This window comes from Myzus persicae, unplaced genomic scaffold (assembly GCF_001856785.1).
Source record: "Myzus persicae strain clone G006 unplaced genomic scaffold, MPER_G0061.0, whole genome shotgun sequence".
NCBI classification, from domain to species: Eukaryota; Metazoa; Arthropoda; class Insecta; order Hemiptera; family Aphididae; genus Myzus; species Myzus persicae.
This window is the reverse complement of record NW_019103975.1, coordinates 59,736-82,325: the sequence shown is the minus strand read 5'-3', so window position 1 is coordinate 82,325 and position 22,590 is coordinate 59,736. Positions and strand designations below refer to the sequence as shown.

General features: G+C 27.1%; 1 protein-coding gene across 6 annotated transcripts; it reads left to right on the top strand.

The window, feature by feature from the left end:
• The first annotated feature begins 15,026 nt into the window (after positions 1 to 15,026).
• LOC111037093 (ring canal kelch homolog) lies at positions 15,027 to 22,230 on the top strand. Of its 6 annotated transcripts, none has more exons than XM_022319461.1 (12): positions 16,869 to 17,086; positions 17,931 to 18,182; positions 19,046 to 19,182; positions 19,253 to 19,481; positions 19,899 to 20,074; positions 20,136 to 20,232; positions 20,588 to 20,744; positions 20,816 to 20,922; positions 20,993 to 21,289; positions 21,370 to 21,510; positions 21,579 to 21,840; positions 21,915 to 22,230. In XM_022319461.1, the coding sequence occupies exons 3-12, from the start codon at positions 19,046 to 19,048 to the stop codon at positions 22,097 to 22,099; spliced, it is 1,788 nt and encodes a 595-aa protein (XP_022175153.1). In that variant the 5' UTR covers positions 16,869 to 17,086; positions 17,931 to 18,182; the 3' UTR covers positions 22,100 to 22,230. The 6 variants fall into 6 exon arrangements, with proteins under 6 accessions (XP_022175159.1, XP_022175153.1, XP_022175154.1 ...); XM_022319462.1 differs by having other exon boundaries at positions 19,029 to 19,182; XM_022319467.1 differs by lacking the exons at positions 16,869 to 17,086; positions 17,931 to 18,182 and adding an exon at positions 15,027 to 15,361.
• The last annotated feature ends 360 nt before the right edge of the window (positions 22,231 to 22,590 follow it).

The window sequence follows — 22,590 nt, the reverse complement described above, 5'->3', positions numbered from 1 at the left end:
CAGTCGAAGTTGAGAGATATTTCAGTCGATATAAATCAATTTTACGACATAATCGGCGATCTTTCGAATTCGAAAATTTAAAAATGCATGTCATTATTAATTGTAACCATAATAATTAGATAGTTAGATAAATATTTTTTTTTATTACATTTCATTTTAATTAATAATAATATTTTTTTTTTTTGATAATACATATTATAAATTTTTTAGCACATATTTATGTACATAATTTTGTTTTTTGATAATACATATTATACATTTTTTAGCACATATTTATGTACATATTTTTGTTGCATAAATTCATACTTTGGTTAAATAAATACATATAAATCCGAGCCCTAATTATTATCTTATTTTAATTTAGAACCATCAAGGAATAGAAAAGAATACCTCCACTATACATTTTACTAAAATAATTAGTACACAATTATGATATATATTGTCCTTATTTGTTTTAACAATTAAATTTTCTAATAAATAATAAATCTATACAAGGGATCAAAACCGTTTTTTAATTAATAATATTCCTAAGAATTATTTACGAGCATCGTCAGCAAATATACTTATATGTGACCTTAAGAAATACTACGGAAGTAAATTTTAGTTGATTATAAATTACGGTTATAAATGTATGTTGCAATTTTTTTATATTTTTATATGTTTATGATTTATGAATAATTTAATTTTGATGTAATTGGTACTAGCTATAGTTTTGTTTTGTTTTTTTTTTTTATTAAATGTACATTTTTAAACTATACAATTTATTTACTGTTTATATAAAGAGTAATTTGTATTCCCATACCTCGGTGTAATTTTGAACAGAAAACTTACATGCAATCCACAAATCACCTCCAAACTACAACAAGGCCATCAGAACCTAAAAGTATTATCTAAAATAAGTCAAAACTCTCAAATATTTATGAATATCTCAATAGTTATGTTGAAGATTTTATTTCGTCTTGAAAAAACTAATATAAAATGTTGATGAATATTCGTTCCTCATACTGCTGTTTCTCGTATAGGTATACTAGTTATTTCCAAACTACAACAAATGCAAACTGTTTTCTAAAAAAAAAACTACCCAAATTATTAAACTATTATTATTTATTATTGTTATAAAGTAGCACAAAAATTTTAAATGAATAAAAAAAATGAATACAATTTTATACAAAAATTATAGGTAAGAAATTAAAACTAAACTGATGACAAAAATTTGAAATCGGGAGAACATATAATATACATTTTACAGAAAGTATATTTCTTACACAAAGAAAAAAACGCTTATTAGTTTGTAGCAGGTCCGATTTATTTACAAATGTACATAATAATAATATAATATACTGCATATTATTAAATCTGTTCAATTTCTACATTTTTCACACTTTTCAATTTGAATAATTCGACTAACGAGTAATATTAATTTTAACTATTTAGTGGTACTCTGTAAACTCTCTTACTCTCTATACATACGTACAGTGGTTAGATGAAATTACATTTTAAATCCACCTCATTGGTACTTATTACTACATATGATTGGGATCTTTACTAAGTATAAAACAACATAACTTTAACAGCAAAATAATTTTATTTAAATAATTTTTAGTTCTTAAGAAAACCAAAAAACTTAATTTAGATAAAATGTTTTATAGTTCATATTATTTCAATATGTATTAAAATATTTCAAAGTAGATTTTAAAATATACACAGTACGCGCCACACTGAGAGCTTATACGATATAATAATTAATATAATTAATAATTACCTATCTCCAAGTAAATAAATAAATACGCATTATACAAATATTCTAAGTTTATTATTTTGTGGGTATACGGCCAATAAATATTAACGCCGAAGTTAATTATTTTAACAGTTCTTGTATATTATTATAATATTGTGTTAATAGTTAATACCTAGGTACCACGGAAAATGTGCTATTTTAAAAATACCTATAATATGTATTCAAAAATATTATTAAAACTTTTATATTTTATAATAAATTATTAATTTTATCAAATACCTACATGTTTTTTATTTATTTTAAATTTCGTTACCATTCATATTTTTTAAATTTGAAAATATATTTATTTTCATATATGTCTCTTTAATTTATACCTAAAATTCTCATAAAACTACCGACTTACCAAAATTTTGGATTTTAAACGGAGCGATGAATGTATGATTTTACAATGACTTTTGTTTTTGTTTGTATCTGTCATCGCCTTTTGATACAGTAAATAAGTGCTTCAATTTTTTTCTGCAACTTCTTTTCTGGTGAGAAAATTAATCTAGTTGGTACTTTAGGGGAGTCAGAATACTTAAAAAATGCCCATTAACTCTAAAGCGGTAGGAAAAACAAACAAAAAATTAAGGAAAAACCGGAATTTTTACGGAAATTTTGATTTTTGATGCAACTCTTAAAAAAATACAGAAGATACATGAAATTTTCTCTAAATATTTAAATCAATACATTTTCTTTATAGCATTTATACATTTTCAAAATATTTTGACTTGTGTTGAATTATTTATAGTCTATATGAAATTTCCGATTATTATTTGTTTTTTTCAAATTAATATCGATAAAAAATTTTTGGTTTGTCAAAAAACTTGTTAATGTAATACAAGGTTCCTTATAGATTGATGTTAGTGAAAATTAAAAAAAAAGTTGAGCGCAAATCCACAATAATTTTTTATGAGCGTTTAAACTTAGAATTGCATATATATACTAACATAAAACACAGTTTTTTTTATAGTAATTTAATGTTCAAATTTGAACGAAATTACATATTATTTAAAAATATTATTCATAGGTACACTGTACACACTTAAAATTTTTTGAGTATATTATTATATTTTATAACAATGAATTTTCGATTTTTAAATGAGTTTGAATCGTTTTGAGCTGTTTGCGTGAATTTTTAGTTTTTAATTTTATTAGTTTTTTTTATAAATGTCAAAAAAATGTTATTCAATAGTTCAAGAAACTTTTTTTTAAGCTTTTGGATGTCGAATACAAACATCTCAAAACGAGTCGAAATATTATGAAATGTAATCAAATAAATGCATTTATAAAATAAACATAGTTATGCCGTACATTTCAAATATTCACAATTATTCGCTTTTGAATTACAACAAAATGAGAAATTGAGTGGATGTCCAATGTTGAAAAAAATTTAAACTTCAACCACTCATAAAAATTTAGTTTGAGTTTCTGGTAGAAATTTATTTTTTTTGATAAAGGTAGACAAACTTTTAAGTTCTAATTAATCTTGCACTAAATTTTAAAACCTTTGATATAAAAAGATAATTTTGTATGGATTTCGAACTGAATATAATACACAGATTCTTGTTTTTCCTTAATTTTTTGTTTGTTTTTCCAGCTGTTTTTGTAAACTTTTGAGAATTTTTTACTTTTGACCCCAACTGCATTAACTTTTCTACTAGAAAAGATGCTGTTGAAGAAAATCGAAGCACTTTTACTGTTCCAAAAGACAATGTCAAAAAAAAACACAAACCATTGTAAAATCAATAAATTCTGTTCAGAACCTAAAACAAAAAATGTTAGTGAATAATATCTGTAGGAAATCGGTTCTAAAGCCAGAAACTAAGAGACTGAGCATGCTTAATGCCTTAATACTTTATTGAAAACGATGCGCGATGGCTGCAAACTTTGTAATAGTATTTTAATTTAAAATGAATGTATTCCTTTTAATTTATTTACTAACTAAAATTTTCATAGGGCAAGCCCTTTAATAAAGAAAGATATAATAATAATCTAAACAGCCAAAATAGGGAGAAAAAAATAATAATAAATAATAATATGTAGATTGTAGGTACAATATAAGTTTTGGTTTAAATTAAGTAGGTACAGAACAACACATATTTTGAAACATATAATAATGGTTTTAACTTAAAAATAAAGACAAAACTTTCATTCTAATACATTTAAGAGACATAAAAAAAATCAACATCATTAAAAATTAGGTTACATAGCGTAATGAAACAGTCCATAACGAAAACCAGCCAAACTCGTAGACTATCGTCGCACCATTGTCAAGTATGTACTTAACTATAAGAAGTTTATTCAATATTTATCATACTATCATATATTTCGATTTTATTGATTTTAGGCCTGGAATGGTCGTGGGTTTCTGCCAGCCACTATAATGGACATGACTGTGGTAGGCAACGAAAATCTATTGAAGAGGCATGATCTGAAGAGTATAACGACACAGTTTTGGCAGTCGAACAATATACGGGCATATATGAAAAACTAGAAAATGGTTCAGTTTATAACTCATTGAGATTCGTCCAGGTAATTCCAATAAACAACTAAAACAAATTAAAAATATAATCTTACTATAAAAAATAAAAACAAAAAAGTATTATATAGGTACCTAGTCGATATTATAGACATTATGAGAACAGTGTCATTGTGATAATATTTATACATCAAACACAATATTATCTCCTCTTGTCATCCCATGTTGTTTTATGATGTAAGTTGCTCCTAATATTGTGATAGCTAGTAGTCATAGCACCGATGAAAGCATCGCCGGCTCCATTCGTGTCCACAATATCATGGTCAGCTATTTCTGTTACTTTAAATTTTGAAACTAGACCCCCTATAAAAATAATTGAGAAGTAAACTTCTTCCTTTGGGATTCTTATAGGTATGCTACCTACCAAAAATCTGTTTAAGCGTGTAGTATGCTACATATCGGAAAATATGACTTACTATCTGTCATACTTACTCCCGTGGTCGCCCATTAAAGGGGGGGGGGTGGACTTGCTCCCCCTTCGGGAAATAAAAATATGAACTTGTAGTTCAATATATATTACCATGCTGTATTACCTAATTACCGAGACAAATTATTTTTAAAATATTGAATAAGTATAAAAATACACTATTTTTTTCTATACTTTTTAAAATGTTTTTTGACTAACTTTAAAAATACAAATATAACTTGCTTATTTACATTTATATGTGAAAATAATATTAAATATTTATTATCTAACATTTAAGAATTGTTTTAACCCTCCCTAAAATTTTACCTATGCTTACTCCAACATAATATTATGTTATATTTTTATTTAGTTTTATTACGGGATAGTATCTATGACTGAAGTTATTAAGATAAACGACATATTACAGTGGCGTAGCCAGGGGGAGGCTGAGGGGGCTGCAGCCCCCTCCGAAATGTTAATAAAATTAAAAAATTATTTTAACGGTCTATGGTATTCGATCAAAAACTAAACCACCGCTGTGTAAAAAATTGATCAGCCCCCCTCGAAAAAAAATCCTGGCTACGCCACTGACATATTAATATATTATGACGGCAATACAATTCTATAATAAATAAATAGCCATGATTATACTTGTAAAGATCTATGTACCACGGATTCAGATGGTATCTATATTTGTGAATGTCCTTCCACCTAGCTGTGTTAGCAACAGATTTGTTAGACTGTCAACTAGAATAGGAATGGTGGCGGTCCATATTAAAACACAACACGACAGTTATCTTGAAATTTTATGGGATGACGTAAAAACAACAGAACAATTTATAATGTACCTTCTAAAATACTATATGATCGTCAGCAATACATTAAGTACATTTTAGTTTAATATTATATGCTGTTGTTAATCAATTATCGTTATGTAAAAGAATACGGTAAACATCCGTTAAGTTTTTTGGTAAGTATAGCATACTTTGCCAACGAAGTAGCCGTAGTAGGACACATACTACATGACTACCAAAACATTAGCTGTTATAAGAAGAATTCTATTCATGAAAATACGCTTACTCAGAGCTACGATAACTGCAGGTTTATCGGCTTGAGTTAAAATAACTAAGCGATACTCTTCTTTGCCAACATTAAACGTACTCATCTTACGTGCGATAATTTATAAATCAATTGTCTAACAATTATTTGCAAGGGAAAATGCTTTAGCTTCCTAAAATTAAAAACATATTTTATTTTAATAATTATTTACATTATTTTCAGTGAATTTAATTAAATATATTCACTTCAGCATTTCCGATTATAATATTTATGTATGAACAAATGCACATAACGAAATCGAGATACAATTCGTAAATATATGGAGCACTCATGTTGAACAACAACGGACAATTTCGTTCGTCGGCGATTCTTCCAATATTTTCAACCGTGCTTGGATTCTATACTGAGAAAAATCCCTAAAACAAAATGAAATTATAATTGTTTATCATTTTTAAAACACAAGCAATTTATTTTATGATATACCTAGTAAAATGTGAAACAATAATAAAATAAAATTTTTTCAATCGATTAATTGATGTGTTTAAAATAAAAATAGTTCTACCGATTTGACGAATTAAATATTATGCGATTCAGAATCACTTACAGTCACAAGATACAACTTTGCATTTTCAGCTATTTTCTTGTTTTATGGGACTTCTAAATGGTCATCTGCTAAATTCCTCGACGCTGATAAGTTAGCGTTTTTTTTAACGCGGTCTTTTTCACTGTTTGTCACTATGACAGCACATATGTTCCTGTGTGAGTAATAAATACAAATTACATTTTTTTATATTACATACACTAGTTGACGGAAAAATAGTAATTCAATATTCACCGGTGGCTTTGTGAGAATGGGTATTGGTATTTTACGTTCAGTCCATCCCGGGTCGCCTCGCGTCTCAAATTTTCGCTGTACCGAAAGTTACCGACAGCACCAAAAAACGTAACCGAATTCGGTTCTCATAATACCCACTAGCCACTAGGTAAACAATATCGTTTTGTTTTAAATTTTTTATGGTAATATAATGTTTTTCAATTTGTTTTAGTCTGTTATTGAAATGACCTGGACGAATCTCATTGAGTTTTGACCGGAACCGACAGCAGTGTATTGTACATTTGTACGGTCGGGTCATTTTCTAGTTCTTCATAAATGTCCAAATGTTTTTCGCATGCCAAAACTGCGCCGTTACTCTTCAGATCGTACCTTTTCAATAGATTTTCGTTGCCTAACACAGTCATGTCCAATAGTGGCTGGCAGAAACCCACGACCATTCCAGGCCTAAAATCAATAAAATCGAAATATATAATGATAATATGATAAATATTGAATAAACTTCTTATAGTTAGGTAGGTACATACTTGACAACAGTTCGACGATAGTCTAAAAGTTCAGCTGGTTTTTGATATGATCTGTTCCACTAAAAGAAATACATTCATTTTAAATTGAAATACTTTATTACAAAGTTTGCCATCATCCCAAGTTCTCAATAAGTTTCAGATATTTTACGTATGCGGAGAGCTAGGCGTGCGCAGTTTCTTAGTTCCTGGTGTTAGCACATTAAAATAAAGATTCTATCGAAAGGTGACAATCAATTTTTATTAAAATAACATTAAAAAAATATATTTGTAAATAAAACATAACTTTTTATAGGTTTTTTGATGTACAAGATTTAAAATTTTTACTAACCAATGAAGTGGGGACCTTTTGTAATAATTATAGGGCTTTTGCAGATGGAAGGTCCCTCGTGCGAACGAATATATGCATAGTGTAGGGATATTAAACATACTTTATCGAAGACATAGGCACTGCAAGCCTTTACGCAAACCATAAATGATATTCCTCTAGAATCATCAGAAAGTTCACAAAAGAAACGTATTGTTGTCAATCTAGTCAATCCAGATACTTTTCAAATGACTTTGAAAGATTATAGCACTTCACAGTGTAATAAACGCATACAACGGTATTCGATTAAGAAAAATATAATATTACGTTTGTTTATAATAAAACAATACAGTTTGTAATCATTAGCAACAAAATTATTATTTTTTTTTTAATATTCTGTAGTTCTAAATTGTTAAAATACCTAAAAAATATTGTTTGATTCGTTTTTTTTTATTTTTTTATAAGTTATTTTCACAAATATAATTGAATAACTATCTAACAACCTTGTTTAGATTCTGAGATTCTAGCGATGAATCTAGGTACTAGATTCACAATTTATTATATGTTTTTTTATGTGTTCGACATCACTAAAAGCAGTAGACATGCAATATCTTTAACTTTACTAGAACTTCATCTACTTTTTAAAATTATTTGGAAAACGATTTCGTAAACCTAGTATGCAAAATTAGTAGTTTGAAAAATCGATTTTATTTTTTAATTTACCTATGGTTCAAGAATGAACTGCCGTGCATACTTTAAATTGTATTCAAAATTTCAAACACATATATATTAGAATTTTAAGACTAAGATTAAAAACTTATTAAAAGTATTTTATCTCTTTATAATAGATATTTTTACTTTCAAATTATGATGACAACAATTTGTTTGTGAGTAAAATAATTTAAACATGTAATGTTAGATTTCTCATGAGTTTTCTTATAGCAGTAGAAGAATATCAAAAATACATGGTCACATTTTTTTTATTTGTGAGCGTTCAAATAATAAATAAGTTCAATAAATATAAAATTGTGAAATAATTCGTCAAAAATCATAATAATATAAATACTTATGTAAATTCTTTTGTATTTCCAAATTTCTAACATTTTTGATTTTAATATCTATAAGGGTTGACAATTTAACACAATAGGTTTCTCGTAAGTATTTTCACTTTATTTACTTAAAAAATATATGTTTAGCGGAAGACCACTTATTATTTTTTTGAGCTTCTGAAGCTCAAATTTTGACAACGCTGTGGTTATTTAAATATATTACAACGTTTTATCCTCTAACGATTTTTGTTATTATTCAAACCCCATATCTGTAACTATTGAATAGCAAAACATTTGAACATGAACTGTGTATTCAATGGACGTAATTTATCATAATAAGGACAGTCGCACAGATAGGTATAGGTAATATAACATATGAAAGGTAAAATTATAAAGATTGAGATAAATTAGTATAGAAATAATATAGGTACCTATCTAATTATACTTAATGCTATTCGTGTTTGATTTTTGTTTCTCAAAATATTGTGTTTCGCGAAGCTATATAAATCTGCTTTCTGCAGTAGTTATATGTGCCAAAATCTTAAGACCGTGTATTTCCGTGTATATACAGGATGATTCACCGAGCATGCTTACTTCTTTTTTTCTTAAATAATGCAGTTATTCAAAATCTGATTTTTGAATTTTTGAATATACTTTAATATCATATTTTCAAACCTATTTTCACCACTATTCAAGTTTACATTGTTCAGTAGATAATTTTACTGACATTTTTAACGTATCAAAATCAAAATTCTTACGAGTAGTTTTTGAGTTATTTAACTTTGTGTTTGAAGGACATATCTAGATAACAAAATTATGTTACAATAATATTCTAACAAAATATAAAATATAAATATTCTTCAGTGATAACATAAGTTATTTAGGTTCTTTGAATCTTTTCAAATATTCTTGTACTATTCTCAGAAAGCTTTTTTGTCAAGAATTTTCATTTTCTGAGATTATTTAACAATAATATAATAATCTTAGTTTAATAAAATTATCATAATGTCATAACAGCGATACTCTAATAATATTATTTGCTAAACATTCTGTTTATATGATCTTTTTAATTTTCCAGTCATATTGTTTATATAAAATAATATTATAGTGTAGGTAATTGTAAATTATTAAATAGGTGACTCCGTACACTTGTTTTCAAATAATATATACATTTCAAAATTGTATGTATAATTTGAATAATGAGTAAAATTGGATGATTTAGAAATGTATAGACTTTTAACACTGTAAACATCAGATTATTATGAAATATTATTAGAAAATAAATTACTAACATCTAAAAATAGTCAACAAATTAGAATTATCTGTTAGTACCTACTTAGTTTTACAGGATACTAAAAGAAAATTAGCTTCAATGAACGATTATGTTATTTAACTATAAAAAGTTAGGTTATACCACAAAAATAATTTTAACTGAATATAAGTTATTAAGTTAATAAGCAAAAATAACTAACTAGTTATGTTAAAAAGTTTAAAAAAATGAACTTTTTGACAAGTAATGCGCATCTTTGAATATATATATAATAAATGGTTTATAGAATTAATACACATAGTAAAAGTAAATAACCCACATAAGTTAGTATATATAATAATAAAAACAAAAACAATTAAAAAAAATAATATACAAATTCTGATTTATATATATTTTTTAAAATCAGAAAACATGCTGATGCCGAGAATCGGAGCATTTTTATTATCTCAAATATTGATGACAGACAGACAAAAAACTACATACAACATTGTAAAATCAATACATTCATCGCTTCGCTTAAAATCTAAAGTAAAAATATCAACAAAAAAAGAGGTTTCATGATTAGGTTAATTTAATAATATTTAAATTTAGAAAAAATGCAATTTTTTTATTGGTTTTGAAATTATAGGTATATTTCTGCTTCGACTACTAGGGCTGTGCGATAGTCACTTCTAGTGGTCGATAGTCAATTGTTTTAAAACTACCGATTGTATCGATTAATCGATTGTATTAGATGTACAGAGATAGTATTGAACACTGACTAATATATTAGTCTGGAGTATCGATTAACCGATAGTATCGATTGACCGATAGTATCGATTGACCGATATATTCTATACTATAGAGTGGGGGGTATCAATTTGGAATATTATTTATTTGTTATATTCTGTGTTAAAAGTAAGGAAAATCTTCCCAGGCAATGAAGTAGATTAGTGTTTTTTGAATCTTAATACTTAAATTTTCCTAACTTTTTATAATTATAATGTTACAAATGTATGTATTATTTAAATATATTAAATAAATTAAATTAGTATTAAATTAACTGTTAAGTATCAAATACTTTTTAACATGATTTCAAAGGTTTGTGAAGTAGTTCAATAAATAAAATAAATAAAATACTATATATATTTTTTTTAATATGAATATTGAATAATAACTAATAAGATTAACATTTCAAAACATAACAAATTTACAAATACATACCATTGTATTCAAAAGAAACAACCCTTTTTTTGGGTTTAAGTCAACTCGACAAAGACTAATAAAATATTGCATTGTAAATATTAAACAAATAAAATGAATAAAAAATATAATTATACAAACAAAATAATTATAAAATTGTTAATTTTAGTATTACCTCTCGTGTTTTAAGGTAAAGGTTTAGGAACATGAGCTTTGTTCATTGATAAATAAACCAACTCACTTACATGATCATTAGTTAATGACGCTCTATGGTCTGTCACAACTAATCCTCCCTTGCTAAATACTCTTTCTGAAGCCACACTTGTAGCTTGTATAGTAAGATATTTTTTTGCCAACACACTTAAAAATGGATAGGTTGTACAATTTAAAGACCACCATTTTAATGGATCTTGTTCATACGGCACTTTTGAAAATTGAATGTACAAGGCAATTTCTCTATTTATCTTAGTACTTGGACTGACTTCTTGATCTTGAAGCTGAAAAGGCATATTATATGTTTAGTTGTATTACTATTATTTTAACTTAATTATAAATGCAAATTAAATTCTTACATCTTCATGATTTGATGGTACATCAAAAATGGCAGAAAGTCCAGTTTTTTGTTTTTTTTGTCGTAATTGAATGACAGTTATCACCAGAAATAGACAAATTACCACCTCCTTTACTATGTAATTCTTTCATAGACCATTCCATCCAAGATTCTAAACAACATTCCCCTATTACTTTTGTTAGTTGTGATATTTCTTCATGGGCAATAAATGTAGTTTTAAACCTTGGGTCTAAAACCATACATATCTTCAATGCAATATTATCATTATAACGTTTGTCAAGAACATCAATTATAGAAGTAAATATTTTTTTCTTAATTTCAATACATTTTTCATTAGAATTCAAGGCAATATTATTGCTATTCACCACTTCTGATAATTTAGTTTTCAGATTAAATATAACGGGATATACAGCTGATGCAGTTACATAACTTTCTCCAGCCAAGTGGTCAGTTATTTCTCGCACTGGTTTTAAAATCATAGTTATACTTTTTAAAACATCAATCTCGTCATCAGATAATATCAACTTCTTAAACTGTCCACTTTTATAGGTCTTGAGAAAACTAGATATTCCTAACTCTTGATCTAAAATAACTGAAATTAAATCTAGAAGGGACCACCATCTAGTTTTGGAATAAGATGGCAGTTTAAGTTTTTTTAACCCAAAACGCTCTTGTTCAATTTTCATCTCTCTGACAGCTTGCCAGCTATGAGCAAAAATGTTTTGTATTTTCTGTGTTTTATTTACAGCAATTTGTAACTCTTCTAGTTTGAATATGTTTCCAACTGCAGTGTTAAAAGCATGACCAAAACAAGGCACATGTTGTACATCTAAATTTTTTATAGCCCTTATAATATTAGCACCACAATCAGTTGTGAAAGCACAAATATTTTTAGTAGAAACAGACAAATTATAATCCAATAAAAGTAATTGTAAAGTGTCTGCCAAGTTTTCTCCGGTGTGGTCTTCTGACAGTTCTATACAACCTAAGCATGCAGAACCTGTAATATAGTATTTACACAGTTAAAAGTTAAAATTTTTAATTTTAATGTAATGTTTTATATTATTATAATATTAATTTACCCAAATTATATTCAGAATCAATATAATGCCCAGTTAAAGCTAAAAACGGTTGGTTGGATCCAGAAGTCCAACAATCTGTGGTGAATGACATAAAACAAACTTTATTTACAATCGACTCAATGATAGTCTTGGTAGCTTTATATAAATTCGGTATTCTGGAATCAGTAAGAGTCTTTCGACTTGGTATATGATAACTAGCGTTTAAGGCGTTCGTATACACTTTGAAACCATCTTTGGTCACAAGATTGTAAGGCATCATATCAACTGCAATAAAATAAGCTAATGCTGCATCAATTTTAGATTGTGAAGCTTTTGTAATGGTGAATGCCGACATCAAAGTTTGATTATTTAAACTTTTATGTTTTTGAGTTGTTTTGGAAGATAAAACTGGTTGAATCAAGGTTGAATTAGAAGTAGATAGAGTTTGACTGTTTATATTTCCATTACTACTAATAGTAAGGTTTTCATTATCCTCAATCAATGAATCTTCATGTGAACTGGAAAAAAACATGTGACGATTGATGAATAATTTGTTTGAATTTTGAAAAATATTTGATTTTAAAATACAAATAGGTCCAATAGACTAATACAGTATTCAAAATACACACTTTTGTAAATACTTAATTGAAAATAGATGTAGGCATGTAGCCTATAATAAGCTTGGTAACAATTTACTATTATCTATAATAAGAATTTTATCTTTTATGTTTGTACAGCGTTCAATATCTTAATCTCTTGGTAAAATGTAAATTTTGTGTACATAAAAAACACTAGGGCAATTTATGATTTATGAATATTCAGGCTTGATAAAAACATCAACTTTCTATTTAACGGAGTTAAGTATATTTTATTTTGTATCTTAAATTCGTAACTATAAACTTATTGATTTAAATTTTTTTTTGTTAACTTTTAACAGTTAGAACTGTAGGCCATTTAATTGAATTAACTTAACTTGATACAATTAATTATTTTCATAACTTGCCTACCTTTGGAAATAATATATTAATGTTGTTGAAAACAATGAAAACATTTCATGTTTATAAATAATTATTATAAATAAAAGAATTGATGACTTACTTATTGTTACTATTTAGTTGAGGTAAGCCCTTTCTGATGTTGTCTAACTCTGTAAATTTTTGGATGTGTTTTGATTTCAGATGTGACCATAAGTTTGTTGTATTAGTTCCCGAATTTGAGTAGCTCTTTTTGCATTTGGTACATATTGCCCTGTTTTCATGTTCAATTTTTGTTATTGTTGTGGTTTGAAATGATAACTAATGTTATAAATAGAAACAAGTTTAATTTTTTGTAACGAAAATGATAACTGATAAGTGACGATTGTATCCATGTGATAAACCGATAATATATCGATTATCCGATAGTATTGGATAGTACCGATGTATCGATAATCCGATAGTACCGATGTATCGATAATCCGATAGTACCGATGTATCGATTTTGAGTTAAAAATTCATAAAAAATTTTCTTTTTCAATCTAAGATTTAATAATTTAATACATGATTCCTTATAAGTTTGTCTTCTTTTATCAAAAAAAAAAAAAATATACCTCCCGGAAAGTCAAATTAAATTTTGATGAGCGTTTGAAGTTGAAATTCTTACAACGTTGTTGCAAACATTGGATACTCACTCGATTTCTCATGTAACGATTTTCTTATTTTTCTGTAATTCAAAAACCAATAACTGCCGTTACTTAAAATTAACACCATGTTTATAAATTCATATACTTGTCAATTGATAACATTTTCAAAATATTTTGACTTGGTTTAAGCTGTTTAAGTACATTTTCATTTTTCAAGTTTTTTAGTTTATTTTTCTAAAAATGTGAATAACATTTTATTTGTTTGGCCAAAAAGTGAGAAAATTTAATTCAAGGCCCCTGATATGTTTTTACAATATCAGTTGTGAAATATTAAAAATATACAAGCACGATTTTGTTTTATAACCATTTAAAGTTCAAATTCTGACAAAATGGTTGTTTCTTTGTACGGTTAAAGTCAGTGGGGGGGGGGGACTATTAAATAAATTCGTTTTTAAATAAGTTTCAAACAAAAACTACAGGTACACATGAATAGCTAATTAAAAATATTGATTTAAAAAGTTACCGCTTGCGGAACCCGGATCCCCAACTCATCCTGTTTAAATATTATATTATTAATATACTGTAATAAAAACTTGACATTTATATTTGTTTAAGTGGTGTCAAGCAAAAACTTAAATTATGATAAGGTTAAGTGTATATTTAAATATAATCATTTTATTAGGCACTATTCACACTATAGGTAACGCAACGGTCAGATCACGCAACAGTCACGGTCAAGTCACTGTCCCTAGTCGTTCATACTTGAATGGTCACAGTACAGTGACAGTCTAGTCAGTTGTTGCTTGATCATCACAAGGTACAGACTTTGTTTTCGTGGCTACGAAATTTTCTCTGGAACAGTTGGTTTTGATTGCCATTTGCCTGGATGAGGAAGAACGAGAAAATGAAGAGGAATGTCAACACCTCAAAAGAAAAAGAATATGGATTCATCCGAGTCTTTTAAAGAGAAAAACAGAAGGAGAATTCTATACGCTTTTACCTCATTTAAGAGAAGATGAAAAAAAGTTTCATGGATATTTTCGTATGAACACTGGTACGTTCGAGATGATACTTTCTAGAATACAGAAAGATATCCAGAAAGAAGATACAACTTTTCGTGAAGCAATCACGCCAAGAGAGAAATTGGTTGTATGTCTTAGGTATGAAAATTAAAATTATTGAATACAACTAATTAATCTAAATTCAATGCAAATTGTGATTTGACCATGACGTGAGCGTTATCGGTAATGTAGACATACCAATTTAAAATTAGTTAAATAATATTTGACTTGACCGTGACTGTTGCGTGATCGGACCGTTGCGTTACCTATAGTGTGAATAGTGCCTAAATGTGGGTTTTTATCCAGTAGAAACTATGTAAACATTTTTTTTTCATAAGCATAAACTTTTTTTTTTAAACTATGTATCTATGGTAAAAGAAGTTTTTTTCTTCATATACATATACGTGCATTGTGCATATCAATAGTGTTTTCCAGATATGTTTCAATTTTCAAACACGGGTAAAATAATCGTTAACTATGACAAAAAAATGATATAAAAATGAGTTGGAACGGTTAGAAAAAAAAATATTCAGATGATAATGTAAATATGAGGTAGGAATGGTAATTTGATAAAAATCTAAATGGGTAATATGTGGCTGCAACTTGCGAGCAAAGCGAGTCGTTTGATTTTAAGTTAACAATTTGAGCTAGTCATAACTTTTGCCGCTCTCTTATGAAAACCGACATGACGCCACTGCCGAGTGATCTGAAGTTTAAAAATAAATAAAATAATATAAAATATATATAGTGTTATAGTGTTGTACTAGAAGAACTTCAGCTTTTTTTTTATTTATTACGATTTAGTATTCTGCTAAAAAATACATTACTAAGAAAGTGAGCAAGTACGGAACGCTCTGCAGTACATTGACAGGTATCTAGAGATATATATCTGTAATTGATGTGTTCAATTTGAATCCAATGATACAAAATCAATGTATACGAAAAACGTTTCTGAGCGAAGATGGCCTATACTATAATATTGTCTACGAAGAATATTTTTTTAAATATTACTGTGATTAAAATTCAAAGTAATTTATTTTATATCAGGGCCTAACAATTGTTGATAAGTATTTACTATTTAATATTACACATATACCATTACATACATTTTTTATAATTATTTTAAAACCATTTTTAAGGATTATTATCCTTAGTTTACCTAACAATTTTAATAACGCAGAAACTTGTAGTTAGAATTTTGATTTAGATATATCGCTAAATAATTGTTTGTAAAGAAGAGGGGTTTTCATTCGAAAAACAGAAGTTTATATCGCCACAGTATACTCCTTAGGTGAGTACCTAGTACAAAAAAATACCAGAAATTTGAAAATATGATCTTTGGGTCTATACTTAAAAATTTAAATAAATGACCTAATAAAGGGGAAAATAGGGATGAGCATGCTTAAAAATTCACCCTGTATACAATAAAACAATATATTATAATATAACATAACAGTTTAATTATTACAATATTAATTATGTAATAATTTTATAATCAGTGGACTGTTGTAATAATATCGGCGGCGACGGCAGCAGCTCTTTCCCTTGTCTCCTGCGCGTCACAAGTAGTTTCATACTCTCAACGCCACGTGATAAGAAATTGATAAGAGAATTTCTCGTGTAGAAATTTATAATTAAGTAATTACTAATAATTAGTCGTAGAATATAGTCGACAATTGACAGTCGCTTACTGTCGCCTGTCAGCTCTATTCTCTATAGACACAAATTCAAATTACCAGTATATTATAATTTCTGATTAGTTTTGGCAGTTCCATTTCAATACCATTGCTGTTGTTCACTGATGTTAACTACAAAACAAAATAGGTGAAGTCCATGGAGTTGTCAAAATAATTATTTTCTGCTTATATTGTATATTTACTTTAAAATAGGTACCTACTGCCTAATTTATTATATTAATTGTTTAAACTTAATCATTACTAAATATGAATGGATTATAGTGTTTCTACTACTTTCTAGTGAGATTGACCAACGATAAAACAACTTAAAACAAGTTTTAAAATAGTTAAAATATACACATAATGACTATGAAGAAGGTTATTCACAGTTATAATAGTAATTACTAATTACCATTGATTATAAATAAAATTTAGTGTTTATAATGAATGATTATTACTTATTATCTTACTCGGTATTAAACATAATTAGAGTTTTTTATGTTTACTCTTTTAATGGATACATTTTTGAATAGATCATTTTCATCAATGTTTATAGCCGATTATTTTACAGTTAAATAGATCGGTATTGGTATTTTAAAGTTTAAAGTTTATATTTATTATTCTCAAAGACAGGTTCTAATATTGTGTTATTTGTAATTCCATGATAATTTTATTAATCATTACCTAATATCTATATATACAGTTAAAATGTTGAATCAGTTAGTTTATGAAATAACTAGGTAATTTATAAAAAAAAACTAAAGCTTGTAAGTAATGTAGGCTTATAATTTATAGTTTAACTAGTTATTTTATACTTTCCCTGGCATCACTTTGTTAATGTATCAAATTGTAAATAACAAAATATCATGATAAATAAATATAGTTCGAACATTTTCAACAATTTAATATAACATACTAAATCAGATAAGATTGACATCCTTTTATTTTTATTTTTTATTTATTTGATACCTACCTACACATTTTAATTACAGGAGTGTTATAACAACTATACTCTCGATCCCAGTTCACAGTATGTTCAGAAAATTTGTTAGCTGTAGAAGCTGTTCCAAATAAAAGTATTACATTAAGATCTGCGGCAACTGCGCAGTCGCTGGAAACTGGTCAAGGTTTTTTTAAGTGCACTTGTACCAAAAAATGTGGCACAAAGCAATGTGTTAGTAGAAAAAAAGAGGTATTGTGCAACTCTAAATAGCCTTACATGAACAAATAAATAAATAATATAGGTAACTATAACTAATTCAGTAAAATAAAATATTTTAATATATATTATAAATTTTAATGTATTTTATACTTTAAAGGATATCAAACTAAAATTGTATAGAATAACTAGATATTCTATGAAATAACTAGTTACAGTACAATTTTCATGTATTATTTCATACTTTAACTAACATTCTTAGGTAATTCATGAACTACCTAGTTATTTAATAAAATAAAAGAATTCAATATTTTAGCTGTAACATATTATATACCTACTACCAATATTTTTTAATAAAACCAACAAAGACATACAAATGTAGGCATTCTTTGAATTTTGGTAGGTAGTGTTCATATGAAATATGTTAGGGGTTATTTTACCTATTCTGTGGTGTTAACATAGGTAGTTAATAATGATAATTATGTTCTAACTAAAAACAGTTCTGTATCTCAATTCCCATTAAAAACATAGTTATAGTAAATTCTATATTAACTACTGGTTTTCAATTATATTTTGAGTTTAAAAGAAATGGAATTATATTTGTTTACATATTTACAATCGTAATGGATTCTCAGTCATGATGTAGATCATGATGTAGATACTAATTATTTAAATAATAAATCGTTGTCTCAGTACAATGCATAATCCATAAATCCGCAATGCATCTTGTGGTAGTTATTTCGATTTGCAAGACGTTTATATTTTACACTAAATTTGTGGATTCATTTTAATATAACTTGACTCCTTGAGTATGTAAAGATACCAACTAAAATCCCTAGCAGGCTAGGAATTATTTCATTGGTCATTATCCTTAAATTTAGTACCTATTCACATAAATAGTATAAATAATCTATAATTTTTGATTATCAAGTTATGTCCATAAAATAGATGGATCCCATACAACATGTTGTATCATATAAAAGTGGCCAAAAGCAAGTTCTGAAATCAAATGGATGTGAATCAAAAATATACATAAATAGCTCTCACAATGTCAGATTATGTGAAGTTCTACAATCTTTACGCAAGTATGACGTTTGAATAGGTCATTTTAGGTTCTATTAAAATAAATATTAATTACTAGTTTTACGTTTTTAGGGAAGAGTTATTCTGTGATATTAAGTTGCAAACAGATGACGGTAAAAAAGTGTACGGACATAAAGTTGTTTTAGTATCAGCTAGTCCATATTTCCGTGCAATGTTCACTAGTTTCACAGAAAGCGATAAAGATCTTGTAAATATAAAAGAGTTAGATTCTAACATTTTACAACTCTTGGTGGATTATATTTATACTGGTGAAATCATTGTTACCGAACAAAATGTGCTGGTATGTATAATATAACTATTTGATTTTCCATAGCCATTTGCCAATGTGTTAAATAAAAATATGAAGTGACGAAACTTAAACACTATATGGATTTTTATATACTTTATTCAACAATAATTTGGCTAAAAGCTAATAAAAAAAATTGAATTAAACATACTGAGTGAAAATAATTTGTAAAACTATTTAAACGATTTTGTTTGGATGGTTTTTACCGAGTGTACTGAAAATGTTATGACATTTTTATTTTTGATTTACTTATACGAGTATTTACCTACAATTAAAAATATTCAATAAAATATGTAAGTTGTGAATATTGCAAATATAAATGTTCGTAAAACTATATGACCCTGGTTATTTTGAATTGTATCCAAAATTACTTAAAATACTTAAATTCTTTATTATTGTTTATTTGTATAGGTTTTGTTACCAGCTGCTGTTCTCTTACAATTGGATTATGTAAAAAGTACATGTGTTGAGTTTTTACAAAATCAACTGAATCCTTCAAATTGTCTTGGTATCAAAGAATTTGCTGACTTTTATAACTGTATGGAATTATTGTCAAGTTCTGAAGAATACATTAAAAAATATTTTTTGTAAGCTTTATTAAATTTTACTCTGTCAGTGAATCGTAAATATTATGATCATGATTTTCAGAAAAGTGGTTGAAACTGATGAGTTTCTATCTTTATCTTCTGAAGAAGTGATAAAGCTAATCTCCCGTGATGACATTAACGTTCCATTTGAAGAAAAAGTATGCATACTATAATTTATAATTGTTGTGTTTAATTTATTTATGTGAAATCACATGTTTTACAAATAATAATAATAGTTGGTTGTCTTGTGGTAATGGTATTTTTTGCAAACCTCGAACTTAAAATGAATACCATATTATGTAATTATTCATTATTTATGAGTTTATTTGTTGAAAACAACTTACTTACAACCTACTTCAAATTCCAATCAATGACATAGAATATTCTTTTGTGATCAGCTCATCTAAGTATAAATACCTACCTATGTCAAATCAAAAAAAAAATTGAAGTGCTACTGATCTACTGTAATTTGTTTTTATTTTATTTTAATTTAATCATATTTATTTGTTGTAGATATTTGAATGTGTTATTAATTGGGTAAAACAAGAATTAGATTGTAGATATGACAGTTTGCCTATATTAATGGAACATGTACGTTTATCATTAGCACCTCAAGAGTACATATCAATAAAAGTAGTTGAGGAACCTCTTCTTAAAAATAATACTAAATGTATGTTTTTTTTCATCAATGTGCTTTTACTGTAAATTCATAATTTTGCATTATAATTATAATATTTTTAGGCAAAGATTTTGTTATTGAAGCTTTAAATTTCCATATCCTAAAGAAACATCAGCACATTACTATTCCACAAACAATTCGTAATTCACCTAGACAGTCTGGACAAAAAGTATTATTATTATGATTTCAGATTTAAAACTATCCTAATAATATTATTCATTTTATTTATTTTTTATCAGTTTATTCTTGGCATATGTGCAGATTCATCAATAATGAATAAGTGTTACACAATTTGGTACGAACCATTAACCAAACTATTGCATAAAACAACAGAAATGAGTATGCGCTATGGATTGTGTGCTCTAGCCTTAATAAAAGAACATTTAGTTTTTGCCTTGGGTAATAATTATAATAATTCAAGATCAATTGAAATGCTTGATTTATCTTCACAAACTCTAAAATGGGTATCAACGGTGGAAATGTTAGTCGATCGAAACTATTTTGGAGTTGGTGTCTTAGATGATCGTATATATGCTGTAAGTTGTACCATTGGTTAGGTTATCTAACCTATTACTAATTTTGTGTTGTTTTAATGTAAATCAATATTAAATGCTAGTTTGGCGGATTTAGTGGTGTTTCTTATTTAAAAAGCGCAGAGGTTTTTGATGTGAGTATTCAAGAATGGCGATTAGTATCTAGTATGTCTAATAAAAGAATGAACCTCGGTGTTGGAATTCTCAATAATCATATATATGTGGTAAACAAATATTTTTTTGTTTTTAATTAAAATTTGTTATACCTATTTCATTTGATTACGTTTTGTAGGTAGGAGGTTATAAATACCCATTTTCTTTGACATCCGTTGAATGTTATGATCCCAGCCTTGACACATGGACACCAGTCACAAAAATGTCTACAAGTCGCCGATGCCCTGGTATAGGAGTTTTAGATGGTGTGATGTATGCTATTGGTGGTGAGTGTAAGGATAATACTAGTTCAATGATTCATAAAAGTGTTGAGGCCTATACGCCAATTGCTGAAGTTTGGTCTCCTATTGCCGATATGCACTTGTGCCGATCTAATCCAAGTAACTATACAAATTACTTTTTTTTTTCATCATGCTAATGAACTTAATTAATTTAACTTGTTTTTTCAATATAGGCGTTGTCACATTTAATGGTTTGTTGTATGTTATGGGAGGATTTGACGGATCTACTCATTTGGATTCTGTAGAAATATACGATCCCAACACTAAAATCTGGACCATAGAACCATTGTCAACTAGTGTTGAAGTAATTTATGGTGCAGTAGTAGTTGATAAACCACCACATTTGAAAACTGATTAGCTAACAAGGTCTCATTGTTGGTTGTTACAAAATATATTCATATTAATTTATAATTCAAGATTATGTGTTAAGTGTTATATACGTTTTTGATTTTGTGAATGTTTGAATAAAATGGTTTTGTATAATTTTAATTGACTATTATTATCTCTCAGTAAACTTCTAACTTAATCATCTATACATTTTTTTAAAAATATTCTAGTGTAAATATTTTGTATTTATTTGCAGAATAGGTGATAGTGTACAATTGACTTCAGGGCCGTACTTGCCATTTGGAAATTTTGTGACCCGAACAACACATTTTTTCCCTTCCCTCTGTCTCAAAAAAAGTTATTTCTTAAAATGTAATGCAAAACTATTTTATAATAGACAATGCTGGTCCACAGAAAATTTAACAAACTATAACCTATATTTATAAATATGTATTATGGGGCTAAAATTATAATAATTATAATAATTGAAAAAAAAATTTAATATTTAAATATAATTCTTAA

What these genes read in the sequence shown, in the direction of transcription:
- LOC111037093 (XM_022319467.1), top strand. Translation starts at nt 19,046, where the DNA reads ATGGATCCCATACAACATGTTGTATCATATAAAAGTGGCCAAAAGCAA. An exon ending in TTACCGAACAAAATGTGCTG is followed by an intron (nt 19,482 to 19,898) that starts GTATGTATAATA and finishes TTATTTGTATAG; the next exon opens with GTTTTGTTACCAGCTGCTGT. An exon ending in TACATTAAAAAATATTTTTT is followed by an intron (nt 20,075 to 20,135) that starts GTAAGCTTTATT and finishes CATGATTTTCAG; the next exon opens with AAAAGTGGTTGAAACTGATG.